This window comes from Stigmatopora nigra, unplaced genomic scaffold (assembly GCF_051989575.1).
Source record: "Stigmatopora nigra isolate UIUO_SnigA unplaced genomic scaffold, RoL_Snig_1.1 HiC_scaffold_50, whole genome shotgun sequence".
Lineage (NCBI taxonomy): Eukaryota > Metazoa > Chordata > Actinopteri > Syngnathiformes > Syngnathidae > Stigmatopora > Stigmatopora nigra.
The window spans coordinates 132,355-147,500 of NW_027551629.1; the positions used below are offsets into that span (position 1 = coordinate 132,355).

Below are 15,146 nucleotides of genomic sequence, written 5' to 3' on the forward strand. Positions count from 1 at the left end.
TATATATATATATATATATATATATATATATATATATATATATATATATATATATATATATATATATATATATATATATAAATATAAATATATATACATGTATATATGTATGTGTGTATCTCGATCTGTCTATCTCTATCTCTATATTTCTATCTCTAACTGTCTATCTCTATATTTCTATTTCTAACTGTCTATCTCTATCTCTCTATTTCTAACTGTCTATCTCTATCTCTCTATTTCTAACTGTCTATCTCTATCTATCTCAATCTGTCTATCTCTATCTATCTCTATATTTTTATCTCTAATTGTCTATCTCTATATCTCTATTTCTAACTGTCTATCTCTATCTATCTCAATCTGTCTATCTCTATCTATCTCTATATTTTTATCTCTAATTGTCTATCTCTATATTTCTATTTCTAACTGTCTATCTCTATCTATCTCAATCTGTCAATCTTTATCTATCTCTATATTTTTATCTCTAATTGTCTATCTCTATCTATCTCAATCTGTCTATCTCTATCTCTATATTTCTATCTCTAATTGTCTATCTCTATATTTCTATTTCTAACTGTCTATCTCTATCTCAATCTGTCTATCTCTATCTATCTCTATATTTCTATCTCTAATTGTCTATCTCTATATTTCTATTTCTAACTGTCTATCTCTATCTATCTCAATCTGTCGATCCCTATATTTCTATCTCTAACTGTCTATCTCTATCTATCTCTATCTGTCTATCTCTATATTTCTATCTCTAACTGTCTATCTCTATATTTCTATCTCTAACTGTCTATCTCTAGCTATCTCTATCTGTCTATCTCTATATTTCTATCTCTAACTGTCTATCTCTATATTTCTATCTCTAACTGTCTATCTCTCTCTGTCTATTTCTATATTTCTATCGCTAACTGCCTATCTCTATATTTCTATCTCTAACTGTCTATCTCTATCTGTCTATCTCTATATTTCTATCTCTAACTGTCTATCTCTATATTTCTATCTCTAACTGTCTATCTCTATCTGTCTATCTCTATCTATCTCTATCTGTCTACCTCTATCTAGCTGTATAAATAAATAAAAACAAATATTTCCAGCATTATGACATTTGCTTCAAATTAACATTACCAGAAAGAAAGGGTGATATCCGTGGCAACAGTATCACTCTGTCGGACCAAAAAAGCGCCATCTCTCCATCTTGTCTCAGTACAGTACTCATGAATAAGTTGTTCCGCCATCAGTCGCCCCTCTTTAATCCCACCGTGAAACCATGTTTCAGAGCAATGCAAATCCTGGTACTGTAAAACACACACAAAAATGTTATTGATTTCACTACGATTAAAAAAAACAACTTACAAACGTTATCCAAACCAAGAAAAAATTACAAAGCTGGAAAAGAGATAGACAGAGCGAGATAGAGAGGAAATAAAGAACACACGGATTAAGAAAGACACAGGTAAAGAAAAACAGACAGACAGACAGACAGACAGACAGACAGACAGACAGACAGACAGACAGACAGACAGACAGACAGACAGACAGACAGACAGACAGACAGACAGACAGACAGACAGACAGACAGACAGACAGACAGACAGACAGACAGACAGACAGACAGACAGACAGACAGACAGACAGACAGACAGACAGACAGACAGACAGACAGACAGACAGACAGACAGACAGACAGACAGACAGACAGACAGACAGACAGACAGACAGACAGACAGACAGACAGACAGACAGACAGACAGACAGACAGACAGACAGACAGACAGACAGACAGACAGACAGACAGACAGACAGACAGACAGACAGACAGACAGACAGACAGACAGACAGACAGACAGACAGACAGACAGACAGACAGACAGACAGACAGACAGACAGACAGACAGACAGACAGACAGACAGACAGACAGACAGACAGACAGACAGACAGACAGACAGACAGACAGACAGACAGACAGACAGACAGACAGACAGACAGACAGACAGACAGACAGACAGACAGACAGACAGACAGACAGACAGACAGACAGACAGACAGACAGACAGACAGACAGACAGACAGACAGACAGACAGACAGACAGACAGACAGACAGACAGACAGACAGACAGACAGACAGACAGACAGACAGACAGACAGACAGACAGACAGACAGACAGACAGACAGACAGACAGACAGACAGACAGACAGACAGACAGACAGACAGACAGACAGACAGACAGACAGACAGACAGACAGACAGACAGACAGACAGACAGACAGACAGACAGACAGACAGACAGACAGACAGACAGACAGACAGACAGACAGACAGACAGACAGACAGACAGACAGACAGACAGACAGACAGACAGACAGACAGACAGACAGACAGACAGACAGACAGACAGACAGACAGACAGACAGACAGACAGACAGACAGACAGACAGACAGACAGACAGACAGACAGACAGACAGACAGACAGACAGACAGACAGACAGACAGACAGACAGACAGACAGACAGACAGACAGACAGACAGACAGACAGACAGACAGACAGACAGACAGACAGACAGACAGACAGACAGACAGACAGACAGACAGACAGACAGACAGACAGACAGACAGACAGACAGACAGACAGACAGACAGACAGACAGACAGACAGACAGACAGACAGACAGACAGACAGACAGACAGACAGACAGACAGACAGACAGACAGACAGACAGACAGACAGACAGACAGACAGACAGACAGACAGACAGACAGACAGACAGACAGACAGACAGACAGACAGACAGACAGACAGACAGACAGACAGACAGACAGACAGACAGACAGACAGACAGACAGACAGACAGACAGACAGACAGACAGACAGACAGACAGACAGACAGACAGACAGACAGACAGACAGACAGACAGACAGACAGACAGACAGACAGACAGACAGACAGACAGACAGACAGACAGACAGACAGACAGACAGACAGACAGACAGACAGACAGACAGACAGACAGACAGACAGACAGACAGACAGACAGACAGACAGACAGACAGACAGACAGACAGACAGACAGACAGACAGACAGACAGACAGACAGACAGACAGACAGACAGACAGACAGACAGACAGACAGACAGACAGACAGACAGACAGACAGACAGACAGACAGACAGACAGACAGACAGACAGACAGACAGACAGACAGACAGACAGACAGACAGACAGACAGACAGACAGACAGACAGACAGACAGACAGACAGACAGACAGACAGACAGACAGACAGACAGACAGACAGACAGACAGACAGACAGACAGACAGACAGACAGACAGACAGACAGACAGACAGACAGACAGACAGACAGACAGACAGACAGACAGACAGACAGACAGACAGACAGACAGACAGACAGACAGACAGACAGACAGACAGACAGACAGACAGACAGACAGACAGACAGACAGACAGACAGACAGACAGACAGACAGACAGACAGACAGACAGACAGACAGACAGACAGACAGACAGACAGACAGACAGACAGACAGACAGACAGACAGACAGACAGACAGACAGACAGACAGACAGACAGACAGACAGACAGACAGACAGACAGACAGACAGACAGACAGACAGACAGACAGACAGACAGACAGACAGACAGACAGACAGACAGACAGACAGACAGACAGACAGACAGACAGACAGACAGACAGACAGACAGACAGACAGACAGACAGACAGACAGACAGACAGACAGACAGACAGACAGACAGACAGACAGACAGACAGACAGACAGACAGACAGACAGACAGACAGACAGACAGACAGACAGACAGACAGACAGACAGACAGACAGACAGACAGACAGACAGACAGACAGACAGACAGACAGACAGACAGACAGACAGACAGACAGACAGACAGACAGACAGACAGACAGACAGACAGACAGACAGACAGACAGACAGACAGACAGACAGACAGACAGACAGACAGACAGACAGACAGACAGACAGACAGACAGACAGACAGACAGACAGACAGACAGACAGACAGACAGACAGACAGACAGACAGACAGACAGACAGACAGACAGACAGACAGACAGACAGACAGACAGACAGACAGACAGACAGACAGACAGACAGACAGACAGACAGACAGACAGACAGACAGACAGACAGACAGACAGACAGACAGACAGACAGACAGACAGACAGACAGACAGACAGACAGACAGACAGACAGACAGACAGACAGACAGACAGACAGACAGACAGACAGACAGACAGACAGACAGACAGACAGACAGACAGACAGACAGACAGACAGACAGACAGACAGACAGACAGACAGACAGACAGACAGACAGACAGACAGACAGACAGACAGACAGACAGACAGACAGACAGACAGACAGACAGACAGACAGACAGACAGACAGACAGACAGACAGACAGACAGACAGACAGACAGACAGACAGACAGACAGACAGACAGACAGACAGACAGACAGACAGACAGACAGACAGACAGACAGACAGACAGACAGACAGACAGACAGACAGACAGACAGACAGACAGACAGACAGACAGACAGACAGACAGACAGACAGACAGACAGACAGACAGACAGACAGACAGACAGACAGACAGACAGACAGACAGACAGACAGACAGACAGACAGACAGACAGACAGACAGACAGACAGACAGACAGACAGACAGACAGACAGACAGACAGACAGACAGACAGACAGACAGACAGACAGACAGACAGACAGACAGACAGACAGACAGACAGACAGACAGACAGACAGACAGACAGACAGACAGACAGACAGACAGACAGACAGACAGACAGACAGACAGACAGACAGACAGACAGACAGACAGACAGACAGACAGACAGACAGACAGACAGACAGACAGACAGACAGACAGACAGACAGACAGACAGACAGACAGACAGACAGACAGACAGACAGACAGACAGACAGACAGACAGACAGACAGACAGACAGACAGACAGACAGACAGACAGACAGACAGACAGACAGACAGACAGACAGACAGACAGACAGACAGACAGACAGACAGACAGACAGACAGACAGACAGACAGACAGACAGACAGACAGACAGACAGACAGACAGACAGACAGACAGACAGACAGACAGACAGACAGACAGACAGACAGACAGACAGACAGACAGACAGACAGACAGACAGACAGACAGACAGACAGACAGACAGACAGACAGACAGACAGACAGACAGACAGACAGACAGACAGACAGACAGACAGACAGACAGACAGACAGACAGACAGACAGACAGACAGACAGACAGACAGACAGACAGACAGACAGACAGACAGACAGACAGACAGACAGACAGACAGACAGACAGACAGACAGACAGACAGACAGACAGACAGACAGACAGACAGACAGACAGACAGACAGACAGACAGACAGACAGACAGACAGACAGACAGACAGACAGACAGACAGACAGACAGACAGACAGACAGACAGACAGACAGACAGACAGACAGACAGACAGACAGACAGACAGACAGACAGACAGACAGACAGACAGACAGACAGACGGCAGACAGAAAAAGAGAGACAGAAGGAAAATTCATTCATACTGTGGAAACCTTCCCGTTGGCTTCAAGAGAAGGCACTATAAGCCTGTGCTATACATCAATGGGGGTTAGGTTTGGGGTTTGATTGTTCATTGTATCATACCTGTCAAATTATCCCATTTCCAGTATTTTATGTTTTTTGGAACATTTGAAATTGTGTAAGCCATATAGTAAAAACCTTTGGACAAGGAATTTTTCTTTTTGTAAAACCAATCTTTTCTACCTCATTTCGGGTCTAATCCCGATCGCCTCGGTCACTGGTAGCAAACGACGTCATCGTTGATTGCTAATGTTGTCATGCTTAGAATATATTATGGGCACGCATGTCAGTCATTTCCACCCTTTTCACTATATAAATGTACCGTGTCAGCAAGCAATGTAATACCCAGGCAGTCAAGCTGTCAGCACCATACAGCCACCTATACAGTATCTTGAATTTAGTGCATACAAAAGGCACACCAGCTTATTGGGCACACCGTTCATTTTGGGGAAAATACTTTTCCGTGTGTCCCATGTGAGTACATTTGTGCCACGTTGCATTTGTACGGTTTATCATCACTTAAGAGGAATTGCAATCATTAAGAAGGGGACTTGTTGGCCGAGGTTGACAGGTTTGTTTTTTGCCATGGAAACTGTGAAATATGAATTGTATTCGTAAATTGGATCTTGCACCCTTTTGCACTTTGATGTATTAAGTTACTAGAATAGAATTTTATTTACACCTATTGGTTAAAATGTGCACTACACCTTTTTTACTCCACCTTCTTCATTTGTATTAACGCCTCCCATGTTTATGACTTGTCTTATCTCTATTAAGAACACCGTTGAAGCAGCTTTTTGGCGGGAAATAGATGTGAGGAGTTTGGAGGGTAGTCACACTCTCCGGCCTCTGAATTGTCGCATCCCCCGCCTCTACAGACACGGCCTAAAATTTCATTCTATCTGCCTCAGTGTGTTCGAGTTTTTTGAAGTGTTGGCCAGTAGCCCCAACTGAAACCTCACAGGGGGACCAACCTGGACTTGAACCCAGGACTCCAGTGCTGTGAGGCCGAAGCGCTAACCACTCACTATACCAGGCCGACGCCAAATTTAAATGATAAATTAATACATTTTCAATTGCCAGGTTTGCTCGTTAAGTCGAAACTCATGAATTTAAGATATTTACCGATACGATGAAATTTGTGACTCATGACTAACTTTTAATTTTGTATTTCACGTTAAAACCAATTAGAAATTGTCTACATTCCATTTTTAATGAGGCAACGTCCTATGCTGGCTCCTTTATTCTTGTGACATCACTGCTGGCTCCTTTATTCTTGTGACATCATTGTTTCTAAGAAAGCTTATTGCAACATTATGTAAATGATTTGAATACTTAAGGATCCGTCTGAGTCTTAATTTTCTAATAATAATTGACATGATTCTATCATTTAATCAGGGTGTAAAAATCAGTTAAAAGGTAGGCCTCTTAAGTCGAATATTTTGTAAATTACGTAGATCAGTTGTTTGTTCAAGGTAACTTGGGCAACCGTTCTCTGTAGTTGATCACCAATGTTTTGTTTAGATACCAATATATGTTTTCAAAGTAGTCATACCTCTACTTGTGAATGCCTCTCGGTGCGAAATTTCTAGGTTACAAAAGCTTTATATGCAAATCAGTGCCTTGAGATAAAAAAAAAAAATCCAAGTTATGAAAACCCCCAAATGTACATGCTTTCCTTATCCGTTATTTTATTTTGAAAATATTGTCGCGTAAGAATTGATTCTCGCTTTTGAAGCGCACTCCATATACTGGGATCTTAGTGGCTATCTCACAACAACCGTCCATTTTCTTTAACACATTGTCTATTTAAACGTATTTATGCTTGGGGAAGCTGTGGCCTTCGGTGGGCTAAATTGCGTCGCAGGGGCAGGCAATGGGCTGCCTGGTCAGTAAAGTACATTGACAAGTTAGTTGGTCGATGTGCACCTAAACGGACACATGATTAAATGCAACGCTCGGCAATACAGGGGGAATTCAACCAAAAGGCAGCAGAGGTGGAAGCAGCCACCATTGTAACAGCACAAATGTGAAAAAAAACGGGGGAGAGACGAACTTTCCGACTTTGTGGAAAAACATCCGGAACGAACTCAAACGGACCATGAGTAAATGCAACGCTCGGCAATACTCGAGGAATTCACCGAGAAGCATCCGAGAACGAAGCCGCCACCATCAGCACAAGTCAGGAAAAAAAAAACTGGGCAGAAACAAACTTTCCGACTTCGTAGATAAAACATCCTGAAAGTGTTCACAAGTCGTGCCCACTTTGACGACAGTTATCTTGTGCATATTAGAAACATTAAAAGTCGTCAAAGGCAAACGGTTTTGTAGTTCCCCCCCCCCCCCCCCCCCCCAAAATGTTCGTTAACCAGCACTGCCGAAGCAGGTAAGAACCAGTAGTTACTTAGAAAATGGGTGTAAAATAAAATTTCAAAGAAATCATCAATTGTTAATGCTTGTTGTTGACTAATATTGTTGTTAGAATTTTTAGTGCCGTGTTTAAGTGCGTTCATGTTTGTGTACTATCTCAGTGTTGCATCCCAATAGCTTTTTCCTATTCCCACGCGTTTCAACACGGGTAGATTTTGTAAATGTATGTCATTCATTTTGTGACATCAATAAATAATTCAACGATAATTTTCTCTCATTTTTGCGTGTTTCTCACGCCTTTCGTACAAAGTTGAGACATACAATTTTAAAGGGTTTAGTTGCTAGTCCAGCGAGAATCGTGGAAGGAATTAGAGAATTTTCAAGTGATGAAAAAAGTTTAAGAACCAATTAATTTCATAAGTAGAGGTATGACTGTAACTGTGTCACTCCTGGCGGCTGAGTGGTTAGCATGCCGGCCTCACAATTGTGGGGAAATTAAGTTCGGTCCACTAGTGTGGAATTGTTGCATGTTCTCCCCGGGTTCTCTGGTTTCCTCACAGATTCAAAAAACATGCACGGTAGGCTGATTGGAATGAGTTTGAATGGGTGCCCTGCGATCGGCTGGACATTGATTCAGGGTGTCCCCAGCTCCAGCCTGAAGTCAGCTGGGACAGGCTTCAGCACCCCCCGCGACCCGAGTAAGTATAAAGCGGCTCAGAAAATGAATGAATAAATATATTACTCCTCTACCTTCCTGAGATCTTCCTTTTCCTCCTCATACTCCTCTGCGTAGTACAGCATGTCATCAGAAATCACACAGTAGTGTTTGTTCCAGTGCTGAAAAAAAACACGCAAAAGTTGTGTTCATAATTTAATGATTTCAAGTTAATTGTATTGATTGGTACAGTTTACACTCATTCTTGCAGTAGAGGTGGGCACCTATTCCAAAAATGGCCTCACTAGATCGTGGCCTTTGTTCCAACCGCAGTCGCAGTTTTTTGTCCACAGATTAAAAACATGAACACGTTGCAGCCCTCTGTAGATTATATCCCTCCCCTACGTTAAAGCAATGATTCCCAAAGTTTGGTATAACAACCAATGTTTGTACACAAGCTTCCTCTGGATGTATTTATTCATTTTCTGAACTGCTTCATCTTCACTAGGGTCACGTGGGGCGCTGGAGCCCATACCAGCTGACTGACCAGAGGCAGGGGAAACCCTGTATCAGTGGCCAGCCGTTTGCAGGGCACAAGGAGACAGACAACCATTCCTGCACACACTCGTACCTAGGGACAATTTATGGGACGGCCAATCAGCCTACAGTGCACTATTTTTGGAATGTGGGAGGAAACCAAAGTACCCGGAGAAAATCCATGCAAGTCTGGGGAGAACATCCAAACTCCACACAGGTGGACTGACCTGGATTTCGACCCACGACCCCAGAGCTGTGAGGCCGACATGCTAACCACTACTTGCACTGCCAGGCCGCCCTGTAACACACTGTATGTCTTATTAAAGTGGTTTCAACCTGTCTTTTCAATCCAGTATGTACATTATATTTACACATTACAGGGACTGGAGAATTATTAGGAACTTGTATTTTTAAGGATTTATTTTATTATTGAACATCAACCATGTTCTTAGTGAACCCAAAAGGCTCATTATTATCAAAGCTGAATATTTTGGGGAGTTAAGATTTTTTTTAGATTAAGCTATTTTAGGTGTTGTCTGTGTGCAAGTGACAATTACTATGCACAATTATTGGTAACCGGACGATTAGTCAACCGCGCACCACTTTCTAAACTTCTGTTTTTTGGCCCGCTTATTCCTTTCATTTGCACCAATTATTTTAAATAAAGAGCTCTGTGACGTCAAGCGACGGTCAAAAGAGAGTTGTTGTGGAAGGCTTCAAGTGGAAGTAAAGAAGGCTGCAATATTAGCGGTACAATTTTAAAATAATATAACGGATACAGGCTGCCCCAGTAGATTGTGTGTTGGCTTGACAGCTCAGGTCCTGGGTTCGAAACCAGGTCGGTCCACATGTGTGGAGTTTGCATGTTCTCCCCGGGCCTGTGTAGGTTTCCTCCAGGTATTCCAGTTTTCTCCCACATTCCAAAAACAAGAATGGTAGGCTGGTTGGACACTGTAAATTATCCCTAGCCTATATGTATGAGTGTGATCATGAATGGTTGTTTGTATCCTCTTGCCCTGAGACGATTCAGTGTCCCCAGCCTCATGCCCGAAATTTCAGCTGGGATTGGCTCTCTAAACCTAATCACTGTGTTGTAAATCTTTTAATTATAGGAGTAAAATATTAATTTTGCTCTGTGTATAAGCTTGTGGTATTGAGTTTTTAGCGTGTTTTGTATGTTGACTTTGTATTGACTTGTTTTTTCCCCAATGTGTGTATTTGAGAGCAGTTTGATATAACTCAAAAGTACCTGGTTGACAGGGTCCCACATTTCTAAGTCACCTTGTTTCTGCCATGTCCTGAAGTCTTTACAGGTTTCCACACCATCAACACTAAGCTTCTTGTGCTGCACATGGAAAATTATCCACATGATTTTATCCTAAAAATATATATTTAGAACAACTTCAATCACCCCCTCTCTCACACACACTGTACTTTAAGAATAATTTTGCCCTTCAGGTGTGTTGGTGATGGTAGCTGCTCAGCCATGTGCTCCACTGGCTCAAGAAGCAATTTTTCACCAAACACTTCTCTGAAGATGCGGGCCATATGACGTTGCTGCTCAACTGGACAGTGCTCTTCTATTGACAGGATAACTGGATACCTAGGAAAGACCATGGGGGTTGTTCAAATATTCATTAGTTTTCAGCACCGCTGTTTTAGGATCACAGAGTCTGTAGCCTATCTCGTTAAGACTTCAGGCGAAAGGCACACTACATTCTAAACTACCAACCATTTACATTCACATTTGATCCCACTCTGCCACTTAGTGGCAATTGATTCCACACTGCCCACACTTTAGAATGGCAAATGAACAACGACACCATCACTGACCTGATTAATTATTCACATGTGTGAAGCTCTTTTGAAAGTCAAACCTCTTGTTAGAGATTGGTGTCCCTGTGATTGCCCATTGAGTTCACCGGCAGTTTCCCCGCCTCTGGTGATGTCTATTTGTTATATATGTAATTACTTAAGTACTTGGCACAATCATTAAACTTTTTGTTAGTGCTCTCTACTCCCTGTCTTTGCCTACTTCCTTACGCTTCACCATCCACAAAATCCGACACCTCTTTGTGAACAATAGATTTTGAATGGACAACAATGTGGTGTAAGTCTCATTATGTTATTATGCATCTACATGCTGCAGGCCCACTCATCCCAAGAGCTGACTAAAAAAAAAACACTGTCATTCATTTGCAAAGTCTCATGCCACTAGCTGAACTCTCGAGAGCTTACCAATCACTTAATTTTAATTTGGGAGAAATAGATTAATACAATGGTACCTGTACTTATGAATACTTTTACACAAGACACAATCAGGTTACGGAAAACTTTTATGAAAGACCTTTTGTTCTAAGATTTGAAAAATAGTCCAAAATACAAAACAGAGAAATCTGGCGACTTCTTTGTTGATTTCACTGTATGTTTACTCTGCTGCCACTCGCAAATCCACCTGATTTGAAAATGTCTTTGCATTGGTCATTCAACTAAATGGCTTAATACATATTTTTCTATTAACATTCTTTAAACCATTTAAAGGCTAGTATTAAAGTTCATGGAATGAATTATAATAATTCCATGTAAAATATGCCCATACTTAAAAAAGTTAAGCTAGCACTTCTGCAATCAAGCCATTTTGTAAGTCGAGGAACCACTGTGTACATACTGTGATCCTCCACAACTTGGCGACTTCAACCTTTGTGACTTCACTAGATGGGGATTTTTTCTTAAGTATCAAAAAAGTTAATAAAATGTCAGACTCCACGTTAAAATTCGCAAGACAGATGGAAAATGGTGGTGAAAAATCGCGTAAATTATCAATCATATAATCATAAATGCCTCGCTTCTTTTTTGACGCTGGAATGGTTTGCACTCCGCGACAAAGAACTGATAAGCGAGATGCACTTGGTCTTGTCATTTCTTGTTTAGTTGCAAGTAAATTTCGCATTGCGCACATCACCTGTGGAGAAAGCATCACAGGACTTGTAAAGAAGGCATACAGAAGCTATATTGCCTGAGAGTACTCAAAAAAGAGCAACTGAACCCAAAACTGCAGAGGGTTATCGATACAGCCCAAAAATCCTCAAGTCCCCCCCCCCCACATCTCCTGTTCACCATTTACGAATCCCGGTGCCTAGAAAGGGCAACGCGTGTCATAAAAGACAATAAACATCCCGGCTTCCACCTTGTTTTTTATCCACATTCTGACTCATGGTTGAGGGTTACCCATGTTGACAATTACAGGCCTCTCTAATCTTTTCAAGTAGGATAACTTGCACAATTGATGGTTGACTAAATATGTATTGGCCCCACTGTATTGATGTAGTTAGCTACAGTCTTTCCTTGAATATCGGCCTCATCTGTCACAAATTCATATCTTCGCAGATTTTTTCTGCTATTTAAAAAAAAAGTTTGCAACCGAAAGTGAAAATGAAGGCAAAAAATGGGAGAAGACAGTGCACCGCTACTTGTACTAAGCTGAAATAGTTGGTTTTAAGCACCAACAAAGGAGCAAATACCACAGAAAACTGAAAACAGCTGCGAAAAACGCGGTTGGTTGCGTTTAGCATGGCGTAGAGAGAGAGAGAATATACTTGAGTTATTTCCATTTTTCTTTATTTGGATTTCACTACATCACCACAAAAAATATCCCCCAAGCGTCCAGCATCATTACTCGTGCCTGCGGGGTCGGCCAGAGCTCCGGCGGCAAGTTGAGGTCTGCTCCGCAACAGGCTGCCACAATTATTTTGGAAAAGGAAGCAGCCTCTACCCGCCTCATCGGCAGCTTGTACCCGCGACGTCAGCGAAACTTCAGTGCCGTGCGAGGTCTGCCCGGCAACAGGTTGCCACAAGTATTTTGGAAGACGCGAGAAGCCTCGATAGATGTATTCGTAGTGTTCACCATGCCTGGGAAGACGAACTTGTGGAGAAGCACTATACAATTTCGTCATACGTTGCTGATGGTATGATGACTACTAGGCTTTTTGTGAAGTCAATGATGGAGACAATGCCTATGTCTGATTTAAAAATATAAAATTTAAATGTCAGCTCATCCCAATAGTTGTTAAGGCTAATCAAAGGTTTTGTGGTCAATCATTAAAATATCAGCCTTGATACCTCCGTAATGTTCATCTCATGCTGTTATTGCACCCAGAGACTTGGTGAAAAGTAGACTGCTACGGACATACTTCCTGGATTGAATTTGTGTACGTCCAGGCAACACCCTTCCAGAACAAAGAAAGAAAAGATTTTGATGGTTTAGCTGCATGATTATAGTTTTGTTATTATAAAATAAAAACGAAATTTCATTTTGATTTTTTTGGTTTTATTTCTGGTTCAAAAGTGAAAACCATTGCAGTAATATGAACCATTGAAAGAATAGATATTTCAATATTAAAAGCAATATGGCTGCCACAACATCTTAACCTTCCGGTAAGAAAATTGTAATTTCTGTCATTAAAAAGCATCAGATTCTCATCAAGATAGACCTGTTTCTTTTTTTGAATTGAATGATTTGATATTTTGTATTTAGAAAGACAGACATTAACTTCCTTATAATATTGACCCAAATAGTGTGCAATCCAGCAGACAATCCTTTTGATTCATACGGTATCTCAGAAACCATTCCATTGTGGGATAAGATGGAAGAGCTGTCAGCGCTTACCAGCAACGGAGTCGAGGAGTTCTGCCCTGCTGCTGTTTTCTTCAGCTCCAGACTACTGAGGAACTGCGGAAAAGCTTGGAAGAGTGACTGCATATTCTCTACCTCGGTCAGAGTCTGCAGAAGTTCCCCATCTCGTGGAAGACTTCCTGTGTGCGGTTCCAGTTTCGTCCAACTTTACAACGTCTTTTTGAGTCTATCCCTTTTTGCTACCGAAACCAAGATGGCGCTGTTCAAGTGGCACCCGGTGATGGTAACTCCGTCCACTCTTGCTCGTTTTGTGGTTTTGCTGATTTTCTGTTGTAATGATTCGGTTTGGTGATTTTTAATTATCCCATTGCCTTTGATTTACTTTGTGCTTTTGCCTTGTTGTTCTGCGGCCTCTGCGACTATACTGTCTAACTTCTAACTATGCTTTTTCTTGCTATTGTCACAATGAAATTTCCCGTATACGGGATGAATAAAGTTATCCAAATACCATGTTCAATCATTTTCCCTTCAAAGTCACACATTTGTACTCCCTATTAAAACCATGAATATGGGGGTGAAATTTGTGAATCGGGACGTCATCTACACGAGAAATTACAAAATTCAACAATTTTAAAGCAATTTTAAGGTTGTGGCTTGTACGCAGAGGCGGCTTAATTACGAGAGAATACGGTATTTATTATGTTGTCAACTTATTTGTTTGACTGTTTGTTATTGTTATTTGTTCACTTCATGGTCAATTTTTAAATTTCATATTTAGACAATAAAGTATTAAATGCAATTAAATTCAATTTGGTGCATTTTCAAGGCATATTGTCTTGCAAACCCGACTAAGTGACATGAAAGAGGATAACAAATAACTTTAATCAATTCGGACAGGAACCTGCACGGATTGTATTATTAAGGCAAAAGCTTCAAGATCGTACTGAAGAAGTAACATTTATGTAGCGGCCCAGCGAATGAGTGGTTTTCTCCAGTTACTCTGATTTTCTCCCACGTTCCAAAAACATGCATGGTAGGCTGGTTGGACACTAAATTGCCCCTAGATATGAATGTGAGCATTAATGGTTGTGTCTACTCGTGGCCTGCGATTGGCTCCAGGACCCCCTGCAGCCCTTGTCAGAATAAAGAGGTTCAGAAGATGAATAAATACATTTTATGTCACACTTACTCCGAGGATACAAAAGCGTGCTGATTGATGACTTTAACCACATCTTCAAACTTGATTTT

The 15,146-nt window shown here is 42.0% G+C and overlaps 1 protein-coding gene and 1 long non-coding RNA gene across 2 annotated transcripts in view; one reads left to right on the forward strand and one right to left on the reverse strand.

Annotated features, from left to right (window-relative positions):
• plcg2 (phospholipase C, gamma 2) overlaps window positions 1-15,146 on the reverse strand; it is a 69,115-nt gene that overhangs the window by 28,163 nt on the left and 25,806 nt on the right. Inside the window, exons 13-17 of the mRNA XM_077711862.1 lie at window positions 15,088-15,146; window positions 10,700-10,868; window positions 10,515-10,610; window positions 8,824-8,910; window positions 1,129-1,298 (exon numbers count right to left, since the gene is read on the reverse strand). The exon at window positions 15,088-15,146 is cut by the window's right edge and continues 59 nt beyond it. Coding sequence (XP_077567988.1) covers window positions 1,129-1,298; window positions 8,824-8,910; window positions 10,515-10,610; window positions 10,700-10,868; window positions 15,088-15,146 — 581 coding nt within the window. The remainder of the gene's footprint in view (window positions 1-1,128; window positions 1,299-8,823; window positions 8,911-10,514; window positions 10,611-10,699; window positions 10,869-15,087) is intronic.
• LOC144193046 (uncharacterized) lies at window positions 7,005-11,282 on the forward strand. The gene is made up of 3 exons (XR_013325574.1): window positions 7,005-7,122; window positions 8,634-8,771; window positions 10,724-11,282. It is a non-coding gene; the product is annotated as an uncharacterized LOC144193046 (long non-coding RNA).